The sequence below is a fragment of the Tenrec ecaudatus genome, chromosome 12, assembly GCF_050624435.1.
Source record: "Tenrec ecaudatus isolate mTenEca1 chromosome 12, mTenEca1.hap1, whole genome shotgun sequence".
NCBI lineage: Eukaryota > Metazoa > Chordata > Mammalia > Afrosoricida > Tenrecidae > Tenrec > Tenrec ecaudatus.
Genome location: NC_134541.1, coordinates 108,048,169 through 108,075,128, shown reverse-complemented (window position 1 = coordinate 108,075,128; position 26,960 = coordinate 108,048,169). Strand labels below are relative to the sequence as shown.

At 44.7% G+C, this 26,960-nt stretch overlaps 1 protein-coding gene and 1 long non-coding RNA gene across 5 annotated transcripts in view; one reads left to right on the top strand and one right to left on the bottom strand.

Moving 5' to 3' along the window:
- The window catches only part of ZNF174 (zinc finger protein 174), a 33,912-nt gene extending 8,466 nt beyond the window's left edge, over nucleotides 1-25,446 (top strand). Inside the window, exons 1-4 of one of the 4 annotated variants that reach the window (XM_075564381.1) lie at nucleotides 15,111-15,298; nucleotides 18,446-18,883; nucleotides 19,849-20,032; nucleotides 22,777-25,446. In XM_075564381.1, coding sequence (XP_075420496.1) covers nucleotides 18,476-18,883; nucleotides 19,849-20,032; nucleotides 22,777-23,339 — 1,155 coding nt within the window. In that variant the 5' untranslated portion in view covers nucleotides 15,111-15,298; nucleotides 18,446-18,475 and the 3' untranslated portion in view covers nucleotides 23,340-25,446. The other 3 variants (XM_075564383.1, XM_075564380.1, XM_075564382.1) reach the window with 3 other exon arrangements.
- LOC142462475 (uncharacterized) lies at nucleotides 360-15,865 on the bottom strand. The gene is made up of 3 exons (XR_012787258.1): nucleotides 14,944-15,865; nucleotides 7,051-7,241; nucleotides 360-2,475 (listed from the first exon to the last, which is right to left on the bottom strand). It is a non-coding gene; the product is annotated as an uncharacterized LOC142462475 (long non-coding RNA).
- Nucleotides 25,447-26,960: the final 1,514 nt, after the last annotated feature.

The following is a 26,960-nucleotide window of genomic DNA, read 5'->3' as shown; positions in this document are numbered from 1 at the left end:
ATTCCAGGACATAATTCTTTTTTTGTAAATCATTTTATTAGGGACTCATATAACCCTTATCACAAAGCATACATACATCAATTGTATAAAGCACATTTGTACATTCATTACCCTCATCATTCTCAAAACATTTGCTCTCCACATAAGTCCCTGGCATCAGCTCATTTTTCCCCATCTCTCCCCGCTTCCCCCTCCCTCATGAACCCTTGATAATTTATAAATTATTTTGTCCTATCTTACACTGTCCAACGCCCCCCTTCACCCACTTTTCTGTTATCCGTCCCCCAGGGAGGAAGTTACATATAGATCCTTATAATCGGTTCCCCCTTTCCAACCCACCCTCCTCCCACCCTCCCAATATCGCCATTCTCAACACTGGTCCTGAAGGGATCATCTGTCCTGGATTAACTGTGTTTCCAGTTCCTATCTACCAGTGTACATCCTCTGGTCTAACCAGATTTGTAAGGTAGAATTGGGATCATGATAGTGGGGGAGGGGAGAGCATTTAGAAACTTGAGGAAAGTTGTATGTTTCATCATTGCTATACTGCACCCTGACTAACTCGTCTCCTCCCTGTGACCCTTCTGTAAGCGGATGTCCAGTTGCCTACAGATGGGCTTTGGGTCTCCACTCCACATTCACCCTCATTCACAATGATATGATTTTTTTGTACTTTGATGCCTCATACGTCATCCTTTCGACAACTCATGATCACACAGGCTGGTGTGCTTCTTCCATGTGGGCTTTGTTGCTTCAGAGCTAGATGGCTGCTTGTATGACTTCAAGCCTTTAAGACCCCAGACACTACATCCTTTGATAGCCGGGCACCATCAGCTTTCTTCACACTTACTTATGCACCCATTTGTCTTCAGCAATCATATTGGGGAGGTGAGCACACAATGATATGATTTTTTTGTTCTTTGATGCCTGTTAACTTATCCTTTCGGCATCTCGTAACCACACAGGCTGATGTGCTTCTTCCATGTGGGCTTTGTTGCTTCTGAGTTAGTGGCTGCTTATTTACCCTTCAAGTCTTTTTTTTCCCCCTTCAAGTCTTTAAGATGCTATATCTTTTGATAGCTGGGCTCCATCAGCCTTCTTAACCACATTTGCTTATGTACCTGCTTTGTCTTCAGGGATTGTGTCAGGAAGGTGAGCATCATAGAATGCCAATTTAATAGAACAAAGTATTCTTGCATTGAGGGAGTACTTGAGTGGAGGCCCAATGTCCATCTGCTACCTTAATACTAAACCTATAAATATATGCACATAAATCTATTTCCCCATCCTCACATATATATTTATATATGTGCATACCTTTATTAGACCTCTGTAGATGCCCTTTGCCTCCTAGCTCTTTCCTCTATTTCCTTTTACTTTCCTCTTGTCCCACTATTTTGCTCAGTCTTCATTTGGGTTTCAGTAGTTCCTCTTGGTTACATTAACCTTGATCATGACCTACCAGGCCTCCTACACCCTCCTCACCACCGATTTGGATCACTTGTTGTTCCCTTGTCCCTGGGTTTATTAACACCACTTCCTTTCTCCCCACCTCCTCCTCTCCCATGCCAGGGCATAATTCTTAAGATCCAGTTGTCAAATGGCTTATAGATTTCCCTAAAACCCCAAGGGAGCTGTAGAAAGTACAAATTAGTCTAAATAATTGGCCTTCCAGATGTCCTGCAGACTGCTCATCTTTCCTGTGACGTGAATGTCTCTTGTGTGTGAACTTCCTGGTGGTGGGAAAGGGCAGAGTTCTTTGTGACACTTTTCTCAGATTGAGAGCACTTAATATGAATACAGCCTTTCTCTGGTGGGCACTGAGGTAGGGGCCGTTGCTGAAGCTTTTCCCACACTCCACACATTTGTGTGAGTTGCCCCTAGTGTGACCTCACCAGTGAGCACTGAACTGAAACGTGTTGAACCTCTTTTCACATACATTACACTCATAAGGCTTTCCCCCGGGTGTGGGTCTTCTGGTGGACTAGGAGGCTAGAATCCTACTTGAAGCTTTTCCCACATTCCCCACACTGATAAGGTCTCGCCCCTGGGTAACTTCTCTGGTGGGCGGTGAGGTTGGAGCATTCACTAAAGCCTTTTCAGCATTCAGTGCATTTGTGAGGTTTCTCTTTGGTGTGGATTCGCTGATGGTGAACTAGATAAGAACCTCAGCTAAAGCTTTTTCCATGTTCATGACATTCGGGGGCGAAGTTCGGTCTGGGGGTGCTGGTGTACGGGAGAAAGAAGAGATCTGAGAGCAGCTTTTTCCACACATGAGATTTTTACAGGTTTCTGCCCCAATACAAAGTCTCTGGTGAATCATCTCCTGGGATGGGGGTTTCTCATAACTCTCACTCTCCCAGGCTTTGCTGGTGTTGTTCAATTAGTGTGCTGAGCACTTTCTCTGTAAGCCTTTACGTCCACTTCTGAGTTATCCCATTCTGCTCTTTTTTATCTCATTCTTGATCTCAAGGCCTGAAAAATATAGAAACACATAGACTATTCTATAGAAATGGAAACGAGAATGAGAAAAGTTAAAACTAATGTAAAGGAAAAAATACAACAGACTGTGTAGAACATGAAATAACAATAATTATAATTGATCAAGGATTCATGAGGGTAGGAAGGTGGGGGAGGGAGAGGAAAAAAGAGCTGATACCAAGGGCTCAAGTAGAAAGAAATTGTTTTGGAAATGTTGATGGCAATATATGTACAAGTGTGCTTAATACTATTGAATGATGAATTGTTATAAGATTTCTAAGTGCCCCCCCAATGAAATTATTAATTTAAAAAAATAAAGAAATGCCTCTTTGTAATCCTGGAACATGATTGCCTTATGCTAATTTGAAAATCTAAGTTTTATTTTCCAACTGTAATGGAAAAGAACCTGGTGGCACTGTCAGATAAGCACTGGACTGCAAGAGGCTGCAACCACTGGGCTCAGGCGTAAAAACAACTGTGAGGATGGCTCAGCACTGTGCAGTATTTCAGTCTTTCAACATCAGCTCACTATGGGTCCGCACTGACTAGATGGCAACTAATAACAACAAGCTAACCACCAAGCCAGCAGTTCAAACCCACCAGCTATGAGGACTAGAAACCTGAGACTCCCACTGTTTCCACCAGCTCCACATTTTGTGATCACCAATTTTTCTTTTGACAAAAGAGAGACCAAGGGTCCAGCTCTATGTCATCAGTCTATTGTTATCAATATAGTCTCAATTCCTAAATGAAAACTTCTAGGAATAGAGTAACAAGAGGCCACCTTGGATTTGGCCAAGGAGAAAGCGAGAAGCAGAAGAAAGAGGAAGAAACAATTTGCTGGGTAGTTGGCCAGCACAGGCTTGTGCCACAGGTGTGTGAGTGCTGGGAGTCGAGGCTGGAGGCCTACTGCAGTTCAAGGAAGCAAAGTCCATGGAACTACACAGAGCAACAATGCATTTCATTGGAATCAGTGAAAGCGGGTGGAAAAATCAAGGCTCCAAAATGCAAGGGGAACAACCCTTAAATCTCATGGAAGCCAAGATCCACTGGCTTCTTACACAATCAGACATTATGTGATTAGAAACCCAGCAGTAGAAACAGCTGCCTCTCGATTCTGGTGGACCTTCCCATCCTTTAACCTCCAGTCAAGACAATCTGACCACGTCTGTTGGGCACAGGAGTGGCAGGCCAAATCTTGTAATACTCTGTCTAGGATTCCTGAAGCCTTTTTTCTCTACCCAAATCATCCTTAGTGACACTTCTCCAAGCTGTGTATGTGCGTGTATACACTCACTTGCGCGCTTCATTGGCTGATTCGGTTTTCCAGCCTGGAAAGTACTTCCAATCTTGGCCAGGAAGCACATCATTTGCATAGCAGGACCTCCTCATCAAGATACAAGGCGCAAGCACATAGCCTCTCCTCACTCTGCGGTAGCTTGTGGATCTTTAAACTTGGTGATCCCTGCTCAGGGACTCTTAGGAAAGCCTTGCTCCCAGAGTTTTCCTGTCACCGTCTTGTAAATCTGGCTGCTCTTTTGTTGGGTTTGGAGTGTTTCATAAGCTGAGAATTACTGATAATGGTTAGGTCTCCCAGTGCATACCTATGGCCAGAGGGCGAAGAACACAGTGATCAGATCAGGGAGAACTGTGAAGTGTGGTCTTGCATCTAAACTGTGAGCTTTCGCAGCTTAAGAAGTTCTATACTTGCTTCTCAAACTATGCCACAACTTGCTACATTGATTCCTGGGATGCTGTCAACGCTGCAGGGGTTTTCTCTAAAGCATTTAGTGTGGTCGAAAGGAATCCTCTCCAAATGAAAAGGAGTTGTATGATTCTCTCTACATCTGCCCTTTCTTTTGCTTCCTAATTGGCTGGAATCCCATACATTTCTACTGGAGAGAGATCTTTGAAAAGGGACAGTGGGTTTCCTATTTCCCAATTGTGGGAGTCCTCAAGAGTGTGTGGCCACATTAAGGGAACAAAGTGAACAAGTGAGACTTGGCAAATACCAAAGGTTAAGAAAGGGCAGGGGAAAGAAGCTGGTTATAGAATACATCTGCCTACTCCTCCTTCTGAAACATGAAGAACCCCTGATTGGCTCCATCTCCATCTGTCTGTTCTCTTGCCACCCTGTCTGTACAAGAAATTAATTTACAGCAGCACTCGAAGGTCAGCAGTAACAAATACCTGGTGGGTGACTGCTTAAGAATACCCCTGGCAGCTAGCTGGGGAGGCCCAGCACCCATCCTCCCAGAGGGGTGTCCCTAGGGCCTGTTGCTGAGAATAATTTAGCTGGAGCTATCCCTGGAAGGCTAGTCTGATAACATCTGGTCACGAAGCCCTGAAGGAAACCCAAAGCGCTTTATCACCTCCACTATGCCACTCTGCTCTGGGCCACCATCATCTTGTGCCTCGGTTTCTGCTGCAGCCTGCTTACTTCCATTCTTTACTTGGTTGCTGCTGCTCAGTGTGTACACAGCAGCATGTTCCCCAATTCAAGTGCCTATGTGTACTGTTTAGCGATAGCTACAGAGTGCTTTCTTCCAGCTGTGTCATCTTTCTCACCCTCCTTTCCTATGTGCTTCTTCCACCAGTAATATAAACTCACTGTCCCTAAAGCTCCTAGCTCATCTTCTGAGTTGCTGTTAGCAATTTAATCCAATATAAATAGTTCTTGAAAGAGCAGGCATGTTTTATTAGTTTATGAAAACTAACATTTAGTTTTAAGAAGACTTCAGGAAATATTTTTGCTTCTACTCTAGACCTCCTCAACCCAGCAGTCAAGGTCAACTCACTTTTTTTTTCAACGAACATTTGAGTCTTTCCTATGCTAGGAAGAGCCTAGGTGGCATAGTTTGTTACTTATTAGGCTGCTAACTGCAAGGTCAGCTGTTCAAACCCACCAGATGCTAATCAAGGAGAAGATGAGGCTGTTGGTCCCATAAAAATTTATAGTCTTGGAAACCAAATGGAACAATTCTACTCAGTCCTTCAGGGTAAGAATGTATTTGACAGCAGTGGGTATAGGAGAAATGTGCTGGTGTATAAGAAATGCAAATATACATGATATAGTTCTACCTTGTATAACAATTTAGCATGGCTGTACCACCATCTTAACTGCATTTGATTTGTATTTTACAAAACAAACAAACTGGTCTTTCACACTGCTAATGTGAGAGGCACCAATGTCAGGCTTTGATGCTGGCATATAGACTTGGACTTTTATTCTGCGTGAAAGACAGTTGCCTTACGGGGCTTAAACAAGGGAATAATATGATCTGCAGCATGTGCTGAGGATGTCAACTGACCCAGCACTTCATTGTAGTTACATGAAGAGTGAGACTCCCTACAGTCCAGCCCAGGGTCTACATTTGAGTTAGGAATGGGGAACTCTCGCGTGAGGAAGCAGAGAGATGGCTTCTAGGCCCACCCTCGTTCTGGAGAGGCTTTCTCTGAATCTGGCTGATCGGGGAGGAGGGGGTTGGCCCATATGGGGCAGAACTGATCTGAGAACAAGGAGGAGCATTCTCCTTAGCAGGACCGCCTCCTGGTTCCTCCTAAAGAGCCTGGTGGTAAAGGCAGCAGTCAGGTTGGGAAGTCCTTGCTTGTTCCTTCATCGCTGTCCCAAAAATGACACGTGAGTGCTCATTCTTCTCTCACCTACTCCTCTCAGAGTCGCTGGCTGGCTACCTGTTGGTCTGCATTTCCTTTGATGTCTCTTGTGCTTTCCCATTTTGTCATACCACGCCCCCATCTTTTGCTTCTTCACATCCCTGCTGCCAGCACTGTTCTCAGGCACATGCTGTCGTCCCCTCCACCCCCTAGGTCCTGAGACTCTGACTCTCACACCATCTTGCACTCTCTCTCTTTCACCTGCTCTCCATACTGTCCTGTTATGTCCATCTCTCCCTGTAGCCCCAGTTTCCCTGTCTCCCTCCCTTCAGGTCCTTCTGGTCTCTTCCTCTTTGAACAGCTGAACACAACCATGCTGGACCTAAAGGAGAGGCAGAGCCGTTACCCAGTGAGACTTGCCTGTCCTCCTTCTGGGTCACCCTTCTGCACAGAACTATTGGTGCTGGGTCAAGGTGCCTCTGTTCTTCCTCACAGAGTAATGAACATGCAACCGGTTCCTGGAACACATGGGGTCTGTTTTGCTGGGTGGGCAGAGACCGGATCAAAGTGTTCAGATTAGGGGCAAAGCAACCCTCTCTGAAGAACAGAGTGGAGCTGCTCCATAGGGTTTCAGAGGCTGTAAGTGTTTATAGGCGCAGAATGCTTCACCTTTCTCGCATGGGTTGGTGGTGGGTTTGAATCACCAATCTTTTGGTTAGTAGCCCAATGCTTAACTCGTGGTACCACCCAAGCTCCTTGTACAAGGGTCAGTAGTGAGTAAAGAGCAACACAGTGATTCCAGAGCGGACAGAGAAAAAGCCACCCAAGAGAAGCTCAACACACTAAATGAAAACCTTCCCCATCTCTTTGGACAGTTGGGGGTTTTAGGGCATAAGTGAGGGTTGGAGGAGGTGGAAACTTTAACAGCGACCAGCGGAGTCCAGCACAGCTTACCTGGGACCCAGCTGTCCACAGCACAGCATCTGCCTTGTGGCCTCAAAGCCGCTTCTGGGGAAGGAGATCATGAACCTGAGGAGGTAGCCAGGCTTGTGAAGAAATTTCCAGGTTTGAAAGGCAGTTTCCACACAATAGTCACAAGGCAGGGATCCTCAAAAGGGCCAGGCCTGGCAGTGTCAACCTGGGAACTTGTCAGAAAACAAATGCTTAGGCTACTGAATCAGCTACAGAGAGTGTGGCCTCTAGATGAGACCTAGTTTGGGAGTCACTGACAAAGAGAACTATCCCTCTGGGTGGTTGTCCCCATCGAACTTAATGGGATGTGCCTTTGGCCTGATGCCTCTTGTCAAAATAGCCTTAACTTTTCTTTTCATTTTAGAAAAATGTCATCATGAAAGGTAATTTAATATGAATGCAAGTGGGGGGGGGGGCTTAAGTTTTTACATTGAGTTGTTATTGTGTCCACATATGTTCATAATTATATATCCACTGTGGCAACTGTCTGCCAATGATCTGGTCACTGAGCAAAATTGTGAAAGGCTTCATTCAGACTTCTGCATTATTTTCTCATTTCTTGACAACACTATTCAGTAACTTAGCGTTCTCTTATTTACTTGCTCATGAAACTTGCTGTTATCAACCATTTCTGCAATATGATGGGATATCTGAACTTTTTTTAAAAATCATTTTGTTGGGGGTTCATACAACTCTTACCACAATCCATACATCCATTGTGTCAAGAACATTTGTACATTTGTTGCCCTCGTCATTCTCAAACTTTTTGCTGTCTACTTGAGCTTAGTATCCATAGCTGATTTTTTTAAATCACTTTTTTTGAGGCTCGTACAACTCTTATCACAATCTATACATATATCAATTGTGTCAAGCACATTTGTCCATCTGTTGCCATCATTTAATAGCTGATGTTTTTAAAGCAAATTTTTTAAAATCATTTTACTGGGAGATCTTACTATACATTCCCTAGTTCACTCACATTCATCAGTGCTGTACAATGGCTGCCATAATCTGTGTCGAAACATTTTCTTTCTTCTTGAATTCCTTGATAACAGCTTCCCTTTATCCCTTCCCTCCCCATCATACTCCTTAGGAACCTTTATTCCTTTTTATGTTTCCCAGAAGTTGTTGGTTGGGTGTTTTTTGTTGTTGTGTTTTTTGTTTTGTTTTTTGCCAAATCTTACACAACCCAATAGATACATTCACATACAATTCTGTTGTTGGAGCCCACTGAGTAGGGTCATACAGTCATCAATTCAATAGCTCATTTTTTGAGAAGTGAAATCACCAAACCTTTCTTCTAAGGGGCTTCTAAATTTTTGGTCAGCAAACACCTTCACAGTTCACACCACCCAGGGACTCCAAAAAGAGGACCATAGTAGTCTTCACACCAGACTGCCTCGATTCTTTCTGCAGACAAAAATAATTTACTCTTCCTCGAATTCCCACCTCCAAGAAGTGCACAGTGAAATGATTCATTTGTATGACTTAACAAGTGAACTTGCAAAGAAACACTGAGGTGTGTGGCCCTTGGGCAAGTCATAACACACATGATCTGTGAGCAACCTGTGGGCCAGGTATACAGTCAAAAATCTGTGTAATTTAGATTGACCCCAGAACAGCATGGGTTTAAACTTACAAAGAGCCTTGGTGGTAATAGTGGGGTATGCGTTGAATTGCTAACCACAAAGTAAGTGGGTTCAAATCTACCAGTTGCTCCATGGGAGAAAGATGAGGCTGTCTGCTCCGATAAAGATTGACAGCCTCACACTCAAAGAAGCAGTTCAACCCAGTCCTATAGGAGTCGGACTGGGCTCGATGGCAGTGAGTGTGAGGTGCACTGACACATGGGTATTTTGTCCTCTCATCCAGTGAGGTCAAGTGTTGCTCTTATCTCCTGAAAAGTGTGCGACGCTCTGGAAAGACCACTGCTCACATGGTGAAGATGAGCATCTCACAATGCTTTAAGAGGTTACAGGAAAACGCTTGAGCTCGCCACAATAGCAAGGTCAAAGTCCACGTAAATTGGGCCCTTGAAGTTCAAACCCACATGGTTCAAGCATCAACTGTATTTTCTGCAGCTAAGGGGCTGACTCCAGTTCTGCTCTCTAGCTCTAACAGGTTAATGTGTCTCACCTGCCTAAGGTTGGGGCAGAGGTTTTTTGCTTCCACCTGCCTGCTCTTGAGTGTGAGCTCCATGACATCCTCTCACTTCATCTCCCTGAATGAACCTCTGGCTCCAGGTGAAAGGTCAGCAGTTCTCTAACTTCTCCTGAGCGACTTGCCTTCTCAAGTCCTCTCTAGCCCTGGGGACAGACCCACAGTAACATCACTACAAATCCCGGCCTAAACTGACTGTCACAGTTCTTGGTTGCACTTGAATAGATTCCAACTCATGGAAACCCGGGGTCTGCTCTACTGGGTTTCCAAGGCCACGACCTTTCAGAAGCAGATCAAGCTTGTATTCCAAGGAGCCTCTGGGTGGGCCTGAACCCCCAATCTTTCAGCTAGTAGTAGAGTGCTCAACTGAAAAGAGCCCTTCAAGAACTCACAAGCTGGATTTTACACCCCCTAAAAAGGACTTCAAACATAGGATAGCTGAAGAAAAATATTCTTTCTTTGAAGATCATTTAAGTCGGGGATGGGAACCTTTTTTCTGCCAAGGGCCATTTGGATATTTATGACATTGTTCATGGACCTCCAAAAAAATCAACTTAAAAATTAGCCTGCAATATTTGGTCAAACATGTAATGAACTCACCCCTAATGTGATAGCTCTAACAGCTTCTTTGGTGAAGTGTGTGATGTTTGCTAGTTTTGAGATTTCTAGGGCCTCATACAGGCCATGGGCTGGACATTCTCCACCTGACTGAAGTAAACATACCCGGCACAAAGCCTGACAGACTAGAGTCCTCAACGGAGCCCTGTGATTGAGGCACTCCTGCTGGCTCTTTGCCCAAACCCATGAGATCACCAGGTTCTGCCACTTGTGCCTTCACGATACCTTGAATCTGGTCCCTGCTTCCCCAAGCCCACGCCCTCCATCCTAGTCCAGGACCACCTTCTGTCTGAACTGCTGTGATCATTGCCTCTTAATTGGCTGCCCTGCATCTGCATCCTCTCTGCAGCTCCACCTTCTCAATCATCTTCTTTACACAGAAACCAGGCTAAGCGATTTTGAATATTAAGATCACATCCCTCACTATCAATACCCTTTAGTGACTTTTGACTACACAGCAAAATCCAAGCTCCTCTTGGGAGCCTAAAAACCAGACATGGTTGGGAAGCATCTCCACCATCTCCAGGTTGTAGCCATGAGCCCTCTCTTCTTTCCCCAACAAATCAGGTTCTTTCCCTTTTAGGCTCCTCGTGTGAGTGTACCCTTGGCCCAGGAACTCTTGGCACAACCGGTTCCTTTTCCTCTTTCACATCTCAGTTCAGCTGCCAACTCTTGAAAGCCATGCCTGCCTGCCTTTCTCCCTGATGGTCATTCTAACCCACTCACCCTGCTCACCTCTCTCAATCACTATCTCTAGGCAGCTTTATCCAGGTGCTCCCTACTCCGTACACGGAGTGTTCCTCCACCAATGGGCACTACTACACCTGTAAACAAATAGTGTCCACAGACAGTACGACTCCTCATACATTCATTTCCCACGTGAGCTATGTGGGAAATAATGCTTTCTTCATTTTCTCTTATTGTACAGTCACCTTCATTCTTTCAACTCCCGTGCTTTTAAATCTTGCTTAAAGTTACCGAGGAGCAGGTCTGGAAGGCACCTAGGGTCCTGAGAAATGCTATCAAGCTCCATGACTACTCACTACCACTTTCATGTGTGTATAGTGTTTCCTTCTGTTGTGATCGGGTCACTATGGGTACAGCACTTCGGCACCATGCAGTGTTTCGTTCTGTGTGCAAAGCGCGGCTTTGGGTCACAGCCAACTCAATGGCACCTAACAAAAGCCACCAATTTCATGAGAGGTTTCAAATAAAAACCTGTTTTAACCTTTGCCTCCCTGTACTGTTTTCATTCATATTGACAATTTCGTTCTGAAAGGGTGAGGGATATGAAACAAGAGAAATTAACACATTATGACAAAGGGACCTGGGGCTACAATGATGAGTCCTGGTGCAGTGTGTCATCTGGTTAACCTCAGTGACCCCATGTGACCATGAAGAACTGCCCTCTAGTTTCCAGGTAGATCAGGATCTTGATAGTCAGGTCTTCATAGGGGCAGATCACCACATCTTCTCTGCCTCGAAACACCAGTCTGGACTTTTCAGTGAGCAGCCGAGCACTTCACTGCTGCACCTGCAGGGCTCCTTGAAGGATCCTCAGCATACAGGGAGCAGTTCCCCATCGACTCCCTTCCTCTCTCTAAATCCTAACTTCCTACCCAATCCTGTTGATTATTGGAACCTCAAGCCCCTAAATTTCCAACAAACTTCCTCACCCACTTCTTCCCTTCTGTGTGCCCACCATACTGCTCTTCCCCTCTCCAAAGCATGTCAAAGACAACTCAACCCTCCATCCTGTGCCATTTGGTCCATATCTTATATCCTCTGTCCTCCGTTTTCTCTTCTTAGCAGAGCTTCCTGACTAAGAACTGTCTAAGACTAAAACGTCTGCACAAGACGTCTTTAGAGTATTGAAAATCAGGGATGTTACTTTGAGGACTGGGGTAAAGCCATGGTATTTTCCATTGTCTCACTTGCATGTGAAAGTTGGGCATTGGATAAAGAAGGCCAAAGAATTGATATATTTGAATTGTGGTGCGAGAGAAGACTTAAAGTCCCCTGGAGTGCTAAAAGGGCAAACTGGTCTGTCTTGGAGGAAGTATGGCTAGAGTGCCCCTTAGAGGCAATGGCGAGACTTCGTCTTATATACTTTCGACATAATGTCAGGAGAGAGCAGTCCTTGGACAAGGACATAATGCTTGGTATAAAGTGGAGGTTTTCAAGGAGATGGATTGGCACGGTAGCTGCCACAAGGTGCACAGAAACCATTGTGAGGGTGATGCAGGAGTAGACTAGGCAGTGTTTCCTTCTGTTGTGCATAGGGTCTCTATGGGTTGGAACTGCCTCAATGGCACCTAATAACAACACATCCTCTGTACCACTTGTTCCCCCACAGCCTAGGGGAGAGTACATGGATCCCTCCCATTGCAGTCACAGACTTAGGGCACCCAGTAAGGTACCACCTGCTGAGTCCAGACCCATACCCACTGTTGTAAGGTGGGCACCAAAGGGCCCTCATTGCTCAGTCACTGTTGCCAGATCAAAGAAACCAGATGGATTCAAAAGATTCTAAGTGTTTAAAAGGAGACAGAGGAAGGACCTAGGAAGCAAAGCAATGGATAGAGGTATAAGCATAGATGTGTACATATGTAAATATGTTTATCCATAAATATAGAGGTATTGGCCTATGTACATATATTTATACTACACTGTGGTAATGGATGGACTTCGGCCCTCTGATCATATCCTCCCTCATTACAAGAACACTTTGTTCTAACAAATCGGCATTCGCTGAAGACAAAACGGGTGCATAAGCAAATGTGGTGAAGAATGCGGATGGTGCCCGGCTACTAAAAGATACAGCGTTTAGGGTCTTAAAGGCTTGAAGTTAAACAAGTGGCCATTCAGCAGAGAAGCAACAAGCCCACATGAAAGAAGCACACTGTGGTGTGATCACAAGGAGTCATCAGGACCAGGTAATAGGCATCAGAAGGCACATAACAAACAAACAAAATGATGTTGTTGAGAACGAGGGGGGGGGGTGAAGCAGAGATCCAAAGCCCATTTGTAAACAATGGAACAATCCCCCTACAGAGGAGCCATGGAAGGGATGAGTCAACCAGGGTGCAGGTAAAGCATAGATGAAACACACAACATTCCTCTGGGTCCTTGAGGCTTCCTCATGCCCCCACTATCATGACCCCAGTCCTGCTTCTCAATTCAGACTAGATTGGAACATGTACACAGGTATAGAAAAGAGAGGGGGCTCATCACACATGGAATCCAGGAACAGGAGTGGGAATAGTGATACCAGAAGGGTAGGGATAAATGGGAGGCAAGGAAGGGAGAAAGGGGGAACCGATTGCAATGATCGACACATAACCATACACCCCTATCTAGTGAGAGGAACAGTGGTCAGTGTAAGATATGAAAATAATAATTTATAATCTACCTAGGGGGCATGGGGGGTGGAATTGGTAGCTAATACCAAGGGCTCAATAGAAAGTAAATGTCTATGAGAATGATGATGGCAACAAATGTACAAATGTGCTTGACACAATGGATGGATGAATTGTATGTACCCCAATTAAAATTATTTTTAAAAAACAAAAAAGTAAATGTCTAGAAATGAATGAAGGGAATATATGTATAAATATGCCTGATGCAATCAATGTATCGACTGTAACAAGAGTTGTAAGAGTCCTCAATAAAATGATCTTTTAATAAAATATATATATATTTCACATTTTATTTTCACATCCATGAAGAAGGAGAACGGGGAACCTTCCTCCAAATGCCTGTCTCCCCATCTTTCTGTTGTCACAGGATAAATATAAGGCTGAGTGAAATAGTTGTTTTTGAGGGTTATTTTAGACAAACTCAAATCTTGGAATGACAGGCATAAACTAGGTATACAAAGTTTTGTTTAAACAAAGATCTTATGTAATAGAGCTTCCATTCCTTAGGGACCCTAAATCTCCAAGTGATAGGCTGGGTAGGCAGGTTCTAGCCCTTAGTGAAGGGAAGAAGCCTAGGAGATTTATAACTCTCAGATAAGAATTGGGCCAGTACCCTTAAGAATTCGTGCCTGGCCACTGTCACAGGATACTTAGAAGAGTGTAGCTCAGGAACATAGCTTTGGAGCATTTCTAGCTATGTTACATCTAAACAAAGTATGTCATTTGAATTATATTTCCATCATTAAATAAGTCAGTTGACTCTTCAATCACCTCCAATCACCACCCAACTCTAGGTCTTTCCACACTTCATAATGTCTTCATAATTCCACCAAAGCTCTCACAAGAGAGCCTTCGCCTAACAGGCGAAGTTACACTGATCAGATTTCAGTCCCAGTCCTTCGGTTGTGCAAGGGCTCACTATGAATCGGAACCAACTCGATGGTGCCTACCACAACCACTGTGATTAAGCGCAGGTTACTAACCAAAAAGTCGTAAGTTCGAACTCACCAGCCAATCAGTGGGAGAAAGACTACGCAGCTCACATAAATTTACAGCCTTGGTAATCGTCTGAGGCAGTTCTACACTGTCCAATGCAAAGGAAACCGACTCCAAGGTAAAGGACTTGATTTTATGAGTATATTGAGTACTTGGCTGTTAACCAGAAGGTCAGCAGTTCTAACCCACCAGCCACTTCGAGGGAGAAAAGACCTGGCGATTTGCACCTGTCATGATTCACAATCCTGAAACCCCGAGGCAGTCCTACTGGGTCGAGTCTCAGCAGTCCAGGGCCGTGGATGTTGTTTACAATGCACTTGGAGCTAACGTTAAGTACTCTGATTAGGTGCAAAACCCCGCGAAGGTTCTACACTTGAGGGAGGCGAAGGAGTTGAGTGGGGTCACCGTGAGAGCGAATCCAGGAGTCAACCTCAAGGAGGTGGGCCCAGGGTTCAGGGGCAGTGAGGGGCCATGCCATGGGGCGACTCGGGGTAAGGGGCTGGCAATCGGAAATTTCCCAAGGGGCATCCGTGCCCGGCCCCTTCCCGCTAAGGCCGCCCGTCACAACAAGCCGCCCCGCTGGACCCGGCCTAACCTCCACTGAAAACCTTCCAGCAGCAAAGAGGTCCCAGGTAGGCGCGAAGACAGCCTGGAGTCGGAGACCAGCAAGCGGATGACTCACCGGATCAGCGCTCCCTAGAAATTCCCTTGACCGCTGGCCGGAAGTGGGTGTCGCAGCCCTAGGGCAAGTCTGCCGAACACGCACGCGCGGAAGCCGGCCCGAGACTACAACTCCCATGATGCACTGCCGCGCCTGAACGCAGGCCCGCTCCCCGCTGATATGGACCGATTCCGCAGCCAATGGACAAAGGAAACAGCCCGAGGAGGGGCCTTCATTAAGCCAGTCTCTCCAGCGGGAAAGCGGACCCTATCCGGAGGAGCTTCCCAGGCTGCTGGTGGGAGTCTCCGTGACTAACGGCTTCGGCTCCGCCCCCCCGCTTGCGCCTGGCTTCCGGGTCCCTGATTCCCCCTGAGAGGTGAGTCCTCTTGAGGTGGGCGCGGGGCGTTGCGTCGTCGCAGGCACCAGCGCAAGCGGGGTCTCCGCACGTCAAGCAGTCGCGCGCCGGGTTGCTATAGCTACGTCAAACCGAGGCCGGCTGGGACGCGGAGCGCAGCGGGGCGCCCTGGGAGGCCGGAGCGGCCGGGCCTGCGGAGCCTCGGGAACTGGCAGCCGCTGGCGCTCCTTCTGTCTTGCCAGCTGGCAGGCTCCTCCCGATGGTCTCAACGCCCGGGTTGCGCTGTTGCCCTCCGTGGCTGTACCTGTGAGCGCCCCGAGAGATGCTCGAGGTCAATTTGAGCCAGGATACCGGAAAGTAGCGGGCGCGCAACCCTGGTAACGAATTGAACTTTTTCAAGAGATTCTTGTCAGCTCCTCTGGGACCTTCTGTACTACTGAGTCAAAAGCAGTGTTCTCCATCCGGTTCTCCATCCACCGGCCCCAGTGGCCTACCAGGACGTCTCACTTTTCTTCCTTGCGAGACTGTTTCAGAATCTGGTGGAAAGACAAGCTCTTTCGTCTTTGAAGCCCTGTGCTGTCTTCAGGAATCGGGGTAAACGAGAAAATAGAAGACACCCCCCCCCCCCCCCGCCACCGCCCATCTCTGCCTCCTCTCTGGGCGTGCTTCTTCTCCAAGGAACATCCTTTCTATGGGGTGGGGATGGCATCAGAAAGGCTTCTCCAGGGTCATGACCCAGAATGTCTGAGCTGTTTCCAAGGAGAACAAAGTCTATGCCAATAATTCTATAAATTACTGCCATGCAGTCGATTCGGATTCATAGCGAGGGAATAGAAAGCCTCATCTTTGCCTCGCAGAGTGGCTGGTGGTTTCAAACTACTGACCTTGGGCTTGGCAGCCCAATGATAACTACTACACTACCAGGGCTCCTTAAAGTCTGTGCAAGAGCCCCCAAAATGTAGGTGCTGGACATAGGAGAGCTTTCTACATGGGGTGCAGGTCAAACTCCATAATGTGCTAACAGATTGGGGGAGGAAGAGGCATTGGAGGGACACTGACACTAATAAATTAATCTATTCTGACTTGAGGGAGGAGGGGAAGCAGTACTGCACGTGCTCAGAACATTTTTGTAAAAGCTGCCCGTTCTTGAAAGAACGCCCCGCCCCCAGTAGATACATGGACTAGCTCCAGACAGGATGTCTATACATTAACTGACATATAGTCACTGATGTATGAGTAATGGTTGTCATTTCTCTAAACGGCTATCAAAACCCCTTCTCGTTTTCTGCTCTTGGGAGCAATTTGTAATCGCAAATTGTTGCCCCACTGCAGTTAATATACCCTTTATTTTAACTTTTTATTGTAATATGTGTGAAGTATTACAAAGAGCTTTCCCATCAAAAAATCCATAATGTTTTGTTTCATGAAACTGTTGGCAATCTCCACAGTGTAACACCCCTCTTCCCACTTCCTCCCTACCAGTCCTGTTTCCATTCATCCCTTTGTCACTTCCTGTCTTCTGGGCTTTATCGCTGGGCATGTTCGGCCCTTTTGATAGCATAGGGTTTGATTGTTTAAGGAGTACATACTGTAAGTAAGATGAACATACCTTGTTCTTCTGTTGTTTGACTAAAAGCTGAGCCATGGAATTGAGTGCAGTTCCAGGCTGGATGGGTGAGTAAGGATTTCCGGGGCTCTTCCAGTCTCTGACTAGTCATATGGTCTTTTTTGTGATTTCGAGTTTTATTCCACATTTTCCTTCCACTCTATCGAGGATCTTGCAATATGATCTCTAAGTGGTTTATCGTGGTGGCTGGGCACCATCTAGTTCTTCTGGTCTCTCAGTGGAGGAGGCTGAGGTTTGTATGGTCCTTTAGGCCTTTGGACTATTTCTGTGTGTCTGAAGTTTCTTCATTCTTCTTTGGTCAGTAAGGGAGAGGCCAAGAGCATTTTAGATGGCTGTTCTCTAGCATTTAAGGTCCTAATGACTAACCATTATAGATGTAGAGCTTTATGAATGTGAACTGCTATGCCCACTGACTTAGCTGCCCTCCAAGACTGTGTTCCTAAATTCCCAAGCCCAGTGGTGTTCGATCATGGATATGTTTTCATACCTTTGTCTCTTGATTGCTACATGCATGGATATATTTATAGGACATACAAGTTTGTGGAAATAACCTCTGCCAAATCATGGGTGTTGTCCTGTAAGCCTACCCATACTTGTTCAGCTTGTCTGTCTGCCTGTTTATCCACTCAGATTACTGTGTGTTATTATTAATGTTGCAGGATTGTGTGTGTAATAGTGTTACACACACTATTTTAACTTTATTTAGTTAACTTTATTGTGGGTAACTCTTAAGCACCTCAATTTCTTATTTTGCCTTAGGGATGTTGGGCTGATCATCCCCTTGTATATTGTCTTCTCTTTCACTCACATGAATATGTGTCTGTTATCTAGTTCGTAATTTTACTTCCCATCCCTGGTAATCATCAAAGACTGTTTCTTTCTGTCTGTCAGCCTTTCCTTGACTTTTTATATTTGTGAATTCAAAACATAATTTTCCTTTTGTGATTATTTCACTTAGTTTAATGTCCTCCATGTTCACACACATTCTGAGGTGTTTTGCAGATTCCTTGTTAGTATTTAGCATTCCATAGAATTCCTTTGTATGTGTTAATCCACCATAGTGTTTACCCATTTATCCATTGATGACATATTGTTTCCTTCTCTTTTGCTTTTGAGTAATGCTGCAATGAACACGTGCGGTGCATACATCTATTCATGGCTTTTATCTCTCTAGGATATCTGCCTAGTGGTCAGATTGCTGGATAAAAACATATTTCTACTTCTGTTTAAGGAAACACTATACCATTTCCTATTGTACTTGCACTAATGTACAGCGTCCCGCCAGCAGAGTATGAGGCATTTGTTGTTTTCTGACTTAAGTGAATGTTGTCTTTATTGCTGGAGTAAGGTGATATCTCATTGCTGTTTCATTTGCTTTTCTCCAATGACCATTTTAGAGCTTGGTTTAGAGATTAGTCCCCTGTCAAAGATTGTTGCCAACTCTGTTTGCTCAGTCTGTACGTTCTCTTTTGGGGAAGTCTTCTGTTGTGCATGAAGTAGTATTGTCATATCCTTTCATAAATCTCTCTTCATTCCAACAGAGACTCCAGCTTTTCTCTTAGATACCCCAAATGGCGGCGAAAATGGAGATAACTTTGAGCTTGCAGCCCCCCTCGCCAGATTCCCCCGAAAAAGAGCGGCACATAATAGCAAAATTGGAAGATAGACGGGAACCTCCGCTGCAGAGTACCTGCCGGGATCCTGAGCTCTCCCGCCAACGCTTCAGACAGCTTTCTTATCAAGAAGTGTCTGGACCCAAGGAGGCGCTGTGCCGCCTTGAACAGCTCTGCCGGGACTGGCTACAGCCGGAGCTGCAAACGAAGGAGCGCATCCTGGAGCTTCTGGTACTGGAGCAGTTCCTGGTCATCCTGCCGCCAGAGATCCAGACGTGGGTCAGGAAAAGATGTCCCTCGAACAGCCAGGAGATGGTGGACCTGGTGGAAGAGTTTCACAGAGCCTCCAAGAGACCAAAGCAGTGGGTAAGGAAGGGCTGCTCTCTCAATCCCCCGGCATCTCTTCTTCCTCTGGATAGCGTTGGGGCCCTGGCCACCCTTCCTCACCTCCCAGGTAGACACAGTCTAAAAGTGGACTAGATGGTTTTGAAAGTGGCTCCACCTCAGTCTAGGAACCCCCAGCACGTTGTGCCGGGGTTTCAGCAAATGTAGCCACTGGCACTCCAGAGAGGAAGCCAAGGCCTCATCAGAGCCCTTGCAGTCTTCAAAACACCTCATGCCCACTGAAAGAAGTCTGAAAGCTCTTGTATCTCAGCTGTCAACTCTGCCCTCACTTCCTCTTGAAGTTTTCCATAATCAGAGTTCTTAGCCTTTGGATCAGGAAGGTACAGCTTAACTGGCCAGTGTTGCTATCCCTTTTTACCTGCACTGGCCCCCAAAGTCAGACCCACGCCAGGGCCTAAGCAGGACATGAATACCATATGTTGTGGAGAATGAGGGAGGTTAAGGAGGGGGTATGGGGCAATCTTCTTCAAGTCTGCTACTGCTGGGATCTCCCGACCAGGATCTCTGCCTTTGCAGAACAGTTTATTAGATAAGTGGTTGATAATTCCTCCTCATCATACTGGTTACCATTCCTACTAGGTGAGGAGAGTGCGGGGTGGGATTCTGATGTGCCAGTGTCATAACTGACCCCAGTGTCTTCGTTCTAATTTTCCGCTGATTCCTGAAAATTCCAGACAATGAGAAAGGTCCAAGCTTTAGGGACAGCCACCCTGGAAACACCATGCTAGCTGGTTTATAGCAGTCTCATTCTGCGTGTCCCTCCTTTTGCTTCCTTGAAAGCGGTCGGTTCTCTCCAACAGCGGACCTCCAGGCTTGTATCAGTAATTCTCAAGGTAGCAGGCTCATCATGGAGCAAGGAGAGAGAAAGCTGCCCTCAGCCAGTCCTTAGTCGGAGTTCTTATAGACCTGATGGCCTTTGTCCCTAGGTGGCCGTCTGTATGCAGGGGCAGAAGGTACTCTTGGAGAAGACTGGAGCTCAACTAGGAGAACAGGAATTACCAGAATATCTGGAGGAGTCTTCTGAGGCAGAACCTCAGGACCAGCTGAGTCACCATCACGGGGAGAAATCCCAACTCCTCCAGGAACAAGTCCCTAAATTGGATGAGACAGGTAAACACTTTGTACTCATTCTCGCCTTCTCGTTGGCCTTCATATACAGCAGAAGACCTCATGATTCCAGAAAGCTTTGTCCGGGGGCAGGGTGCGTTTGTGTGTGGGGTGTGTGTGTGTGTGTGAATGTTGTATGTAATCATAGATCTTTTTTTTTAATCTAATTAGAATAATGGTGAGAATATAAATAAGTATGGGCTCATGAGTATTTGGCAACCAAATGCACAACAGGATTATTCCAGTACCTACTTGTTTGTTCCTTTTAAAGATTTTTTTTGTAGTGAAGATAGATCCAAATATGCACACAATGAGCACTGATGAACTTTAATCCAAACTGTGGCTGAAGTTTCAGCTCATAAAATGGCCCCATGAATAGGTCACTAAACACTATTCCTTTTAGATAAAGAGCCCACACTTTATACTATCTTCTACCACCACCTCCTCTTCTATTACCCTGTCTGTCCAGATGTAAGTACTGGTCCCATGTATACAATGGTCATGTAAATGCAGGATGCAATCAACAAGTTAGAGCCGAGATTTATAACACTAGAGCCTTGTTCCTTTAAATATGTTACAATCAATTAAACATGTTGGAACTCAGGAAAGGGACTTGGCCCAGGATAGCAATAAAAGCTTATGAGGTCCCTGCCCCATAAGCTAGTCTTCATGGTCCAAAACAAAGTGGACCACACACATTCACTTCTGCCTCAGCAGAGGCAGCTAGGTGTGTGTGCACATGTGATTCCTGAGAGGGCGAATTACTCTTTCCCATCTCTAAAATCTACCAGGCCTAGAGCTTCAGTGTCCAGTCGTTGCCACTAGCCACATAAGACTGTTTGAGTTTTTAGTACTGAAATATCATTAACATGCTTTTAAATTCACCTTTTAAAGTATGTAATTTAGTGGTTTTTAGTATGGTCATAAAGTTATGTTAACATCACTACTGTCTAATTCCATATATTTTTTATCACTCCTCCAAAAGACACCCATACTCACCAGCTTGTCACTCTCTACTACTCCCCTGTCCTGAAGCCTCTGGCAACCCACAATTCCACTTTCCATGGTTGTAAGCATATTCTGGGCATTTCATATAAATAGACTGTATAATATGCGATCTTTTGTGATTGGCTTCTCATACTTAACATAATGTTTTTAAGACTCATCTATGTTGTAGTCAAAATTAGTATTTCTTTTTATTATTTCATCATATGAATATACCAGATTTTGTTTATCCACATCAGTTGGTGGACACTTGGCTTATTTCCAGTTTGGGGCTATTAAGAATAATGCTCCTTTCAACATTTGTGCTGTAGAGGTTTTGTTTGGTTTGGTTTGGTTTGAATTGTGGTGTCAATGTCCATAACAGCATACACCACCTTGGCAATGTCTACATACACAATTCTGTAACACTGATTGCATTCTTCAAATTGTACAACCGTTCTGATTCTCCTTTGCCAAATTATTTGCCTCCATTAACATAACTTTAGTGCCCCGTCCTGCAAATAAACTCTTCCTCTTTTCTTCTAAACTTACTGTCATCCAGTTGATTCTGACTTAGTAACCCTATAGAACATAGCAAAGCTGCCTCTTGGTTTCCAAGGCTATAACTCTTTACAGCAGCAGAATGCCTTATCTACCATGTGAAGAGCTACCGGTGGGTTCAAACTGCTGACCTGTGGCTAACAGCCCAACAAGTAACCCACTATACTTCTGGTAATCAACACTTTAGTTAGCAACTCCACCCACTTCTGATAACTGCTAATCATCCTTGGTTTCTATTTCCTTCTTTCATAAAAATGAGATCATACACTATTTGTCCTTTTGTGACAACCCTTGCCTTTAGGTCCTTAATTCATTTTGAGTTACTATTTTTTTAATACTAAGCTTTGAAATAAGGGTTGAAATTCACTTCTTTGTGTGTGAATATTCCATTGAATTGTCTTGGCACCCTTGTCAAAAATTGAACATAGATCTCTGTGGATTGGCAATTCTATTAAAGTCGAATGAAGTTGAGATCTTCAGTCACACTAGCCACAGTTCAAGTACTCAGTTATCATGTGTGATGAGTAGCTGCTACATTAAACAACACACCTGGACCCATACCCATTTTCCACACTGCAAGAAGCCCTGCTGAACAGTGCTGCTTAGATCTTCCACCTGCTGACCCTGCACCCTAGGAGTCAGAAGATAAAGAAGTCTGTAATTAGAATATCTGTCCAGCCCATTTTCTGGCTTCCAAACACATGTATTGTTAACTTTGTAATGAATGAAAACACTGGTCACAGAATTTACCGTCCTTTAAAGAGAAAATGGGCTGGCAATTCCATTATGGATATTTGTTAAAATAACTTCAGTACAACAAATTTCAGTTTTAAAATTTCAACATTCTTTCATTGATAATGAGTTCCGATGGATTTTCTTTATCATGTTCCTCCATTTCTAAACTTTTCCTAAAGGTAGGAAAGAGTGTGTAGGTGGGAAAACTTGTGTTTTAACTTAAATATAAACCATAATCACTCCAGCAGTTTGTTTCTGGTGTAGATTTCCAGGCCCTCCCTCCATCCCCCAAGAGATTCTTGGGGGATGGTCAGGGGAGCCTACTTGTTTGATTGATACCCCAGTTGAGTCTCATAAAGATGGCCAGTAGAGGACCACACTTAGAGAAATACTGTAATATATTATCTATATTGCTGAGGTTCTTTCTTCAAAGCCCAGAAAATAGAACATATTTTTTCCACTTACAGAGGCCACCAGAATGAGAAATGACAACAAGGAGAATCCACAACAGGAAGGGATTAAAGGAACAAAGCCTTGTGCAATCTCAGCTGACAGATCCAAAGGGAATGGTCTGCAGAGTCCTGAATCTAGAGGGGTGAATATAAGTGAACCCCGGTTATCACCAAGACATGCCAGCCCCACCAATGGTCAAAAGCCATTCACTCACCACCAGAGACATTGCAGGCAACTGGAGTATATTACCACCCCCATAAAAACCCACCTACTGAGGGAGATGAAGAAAAGCAATCACTTGGAACATCTTGGGCACCCGAAGAAAGCTTATAAATGTGATCACTGTGGGAAAAGCTTCTCATTTAATTCAGAGTTAGAAAGACACAAGAGAGTCCACACAGGGGAAAGACCCTATACGTGTGAAGTGTGTGGAAACCGCTTTGGGCGGCAGTCAACCCTGCAACTACATCAAAGGATCCATACTGGAGAGAAGCCTTTTCATTGTGACCTGTGTGGGAAAAGCTTTCGCCAGAAGTCAAACCTTCACAAGCATCAAAGACTTCACCATGGAGTATAACAGAGTGTCAGCCTTTCGATTGAAAAGGAAGGGCTCTGTACTTCTCCTTCCTCGTCCTGCATGTAAATCACTAAGACTGTGTGACTTACAAGAAAGAGGTCCCTGAGGAAGTGATGGTATGTATTTCCCTAGTGTGAAGACACCCAGAAAAGGCTGACCAGGGACTTACCCAAACACAGTGTCAAGGATAAAGAGGTGGCAGATTTGTGCTTTGGGTCAAGAAGAACTACAATTTCTGTTGGAAAGATGGGAGTAAATACCGTGGGAGAGACAGGATGATCCTGCTCCTCTTATTGTTAAATATTCTCCCTTTTGCTTTATCCTCTAAAATAAGTTAAAGGATAAATTCTACACATAGTAGTGCAGTTGCTATCACACCAGACAATCTTTTATCGTGCTCATACTTCTTCAGTAAAGTTGGGTGATCCACCAGCACTTTGAGGCAACAGTTAATTGGAGTGTAACTCCCTGATATAACTCCTGGCTGCTCACACAATGGATTACATTAAATGAGCGTGTGTCATGTTTCTGTTTCCAAATAACTAATAGGTGCATTTATAAAAATTATTAAAAAGTGTATATATAGACATATATTTATATATGCATATGATCTTTTTTATATTAAAGCATCTTTCATTTAGAAAGTCCACACAACTCCAGCCAAGAGACATGTTATTGAGGTGAGAAATCCTACCATATACTAGAAAAAGACTGTTAAAGACTTTAAATTTTTTCTCATAATTTATAGCTTTTGGACTTGGCCTGTCCCAGGCCAAAAGAAGTAGGTGTTCAGTAATTGAGAACCCTCCTTCCCACCTCCAGACCCATTTTGCTTGAGATCTGTTGGTTGCAGAAGGCCAAAACCTCTGCCAAGCTCAGTGGCCTCATCCAAGATCACCTTCCTAACTACTGTTAGACAATCCATATCTAGCTTAACTCAAGTTCTTTCCCCAAAGGGAAGAAACATAGATTCCCATTTTTCTTATTTAAAAGAGTTGGAGGCTAAGAACTCTCTTCCTGAAATAAGAGTTCTGTTTCCACAATGTGTTTTGAAGTTCTTGAAAAAGAATAAAGATGTCTTGAGTGTTTTCTCCTGTTGAATCTTGTGTTGTTGAGTACTTGTTCGGTCCTTGAGTAACTGTGACAAAATCACCATTCCAAACATCACTCCTATTTCCAGTAGGTTTTCAAATGTGTGACCCACTCCTTTCCTTCTCCTGCTCCTCCTCCCCTCCAGCTGTGCTAACTTTAGCAGCTGAAAGACTCGGCTCTAGGTGAGTAGTGTCCTAAGGAAGTAGGCACCTGGGCACTGAGCTTCATTTACGGACATGTACTTACTGTTACAAATATAGAGGCTCCTTGAGTCCCTTTGCCAATGTGGGACTCCATCAGAGGACCTCCGCACAGAATGTCGACCTGGTTTGCAATCAGCTACTGTGTGCTGAACCCCAATGTAAGAGAATATAAGTGCAACCCTTCTATTTGTGACCTTTTCTGGACTTTCCCCAGTAATTATCCTTATGGTGGTAATCCTGTGTAGGTTATTTGGTCTTTGGAGTGGACTCAGGTAAATGGAGAGGAGAGGAGAAGTCTCACTGGACATGTGGGGAATCTGGACCTCACAGATTTATCTGAAAAGCATTTTTCAGTCTACAGAAACTAAAGACTTCATAAATCTATCCCTTAACATATTACCAGCAAAAGGAACCAACTCCCTAGTAACCATTCCATGGACCATGTTGAATTTTGTCCTGATTGTTTCTAAAATACTATTTTTGGTCAATTTATTGACATCTGTCCCATAAATTGCATAAAACGTCTATCCAGTGGTGGTAGTATATTCACAGTGCTTATCCACCATCGAATTTCAGGACATTTTCCACAGCTCCCAAAGAAACCATGTAATCATGGAGAGTCAGTCCCCATTCCAGACTATCCTCAACACCTTCCTTTTTTCACTTAGCATAAAGTTGTCAACGTTTATAGTCTTGTTGAAGTCTGTATCGGTATTTTCTTTTTATTTCCAAGTAATACTCCATTATATGAGTATTTGTGTATCCCTTCATCAGCTGATGGACATTTGGGTTTCTACCTTTTGCTTATCTGAATAATGCTGCTATAAATATTGGTGTACAAGTTGCTGTGTGGATGAGTTTTTATTTCCCTTGGGTATACACCTACAGATGGAATCACTGAGGCATATGGTAACTTCAATTTTGTGAGGCACTACCAGAATGTTTTGTGAAGTGGCTGTACTATTTTACACTCCCCCAGCAGAATATGGGGGGCTTCCAGTATCTCCACATCCTAACATTTTCAAACATTTGATAATGGTATCCTTGCAGTTTTTATCTGCATCACCTGAGGCTGCAGTATCGGAGGCAATGGGTACAATTAAGTTATATCCCAGAGGATTATTCACCCTGGGGTGAGCCAGAGATGACCTTCAGGTACCCTCGGGAGGCAGGTTTGAATTTGCTCCTCTTTTAAGTGTAGTCATAGCTGCCCCCCAAATTCCTGGAGCTACTCTCCTAGGTGCTCAGTTCTTTTAAAACAATGGGAGATTTTCCCTTTGTAAGAGATTATTTTCCCTTTAGGTTCTAAAGGAAAAAACAGTGCCTAAACCAGCACGTCTCTCAAATTACTGATATATTTGGCCAACTGACAGAAAATGTGAAGTGTGGCTGTAAGGAAGAATAACAGCCAGAAGAAAGAGAGCTGGTGGAATTGAAGATGGCAAAGTAGTCAGGAAGCCATGTTCAGGATTTGGGATGTGTGGAAGTCTCTTTCTGTAGCATGAACAATTGTGTGGATGGGGGGTGGAGGGGTTGCAACTTGGGGTTAAAAGCACAATCAGTTTTAGGAAGATCTCTAGTTCAATGTAGAGGCCAGGAGTGCACAGGAGAGGAGAGATCTGCTCTAAACTGTTCATGAGTAGTGAAACCGCATTGGGAAACCACATACCCAAATGAGACCAAAATTCAATCCAAAGAGCACGTTAGACTTCAACTGCACACTGGTGTTCAGCTTAGAAGAAAGTCACCTAGAAGGGTCAGCAGTATAAAGCATCCTTGGTTGATGGAGACATTCGCAGGGTAGGCCCTTGGCTCTACATTGCCACCCAAATAGGAGCATGGCTGGTCAGATGGTCAGTTCCTGGAGTCCCTGATCCGGGATCACAGCGAGTTCACAGGTGTTGCAAGAATTCTCAATTCTCCCATCGATTAGATTCTGACTTATAGTGACCCTGTAGGACAGGGTAGAGCTGCCCCAGTGGATTTCTGAGACTAACTTGTGAAGGGAGTACAGTTGTCTTCCTCCCACGGAGTGGCTGATGGTTTCGAATTACTGACCTTATGGGTTGCAGCCCAATACATAACCACTTCACCAGGACAGGCAATCATGAAGACCCCATCACCTAAGCCAGGTCAGAACTTCCGGCTGTAAATCAACAGCCCAACGCAGCCGGCCACCCTCCCCAGAGGGAGGTGCCACTTCAAGGGGAAGTCTCAGCTGGAACTGGAATTGAGCTTGCACATGCCACTGCTCTCCAGCCCTTCATCTCGTCGGTACTTTCAATGGCAGCAAAGGGCCGAGCTGGAGCCTCAAGGCCTTTTTTTT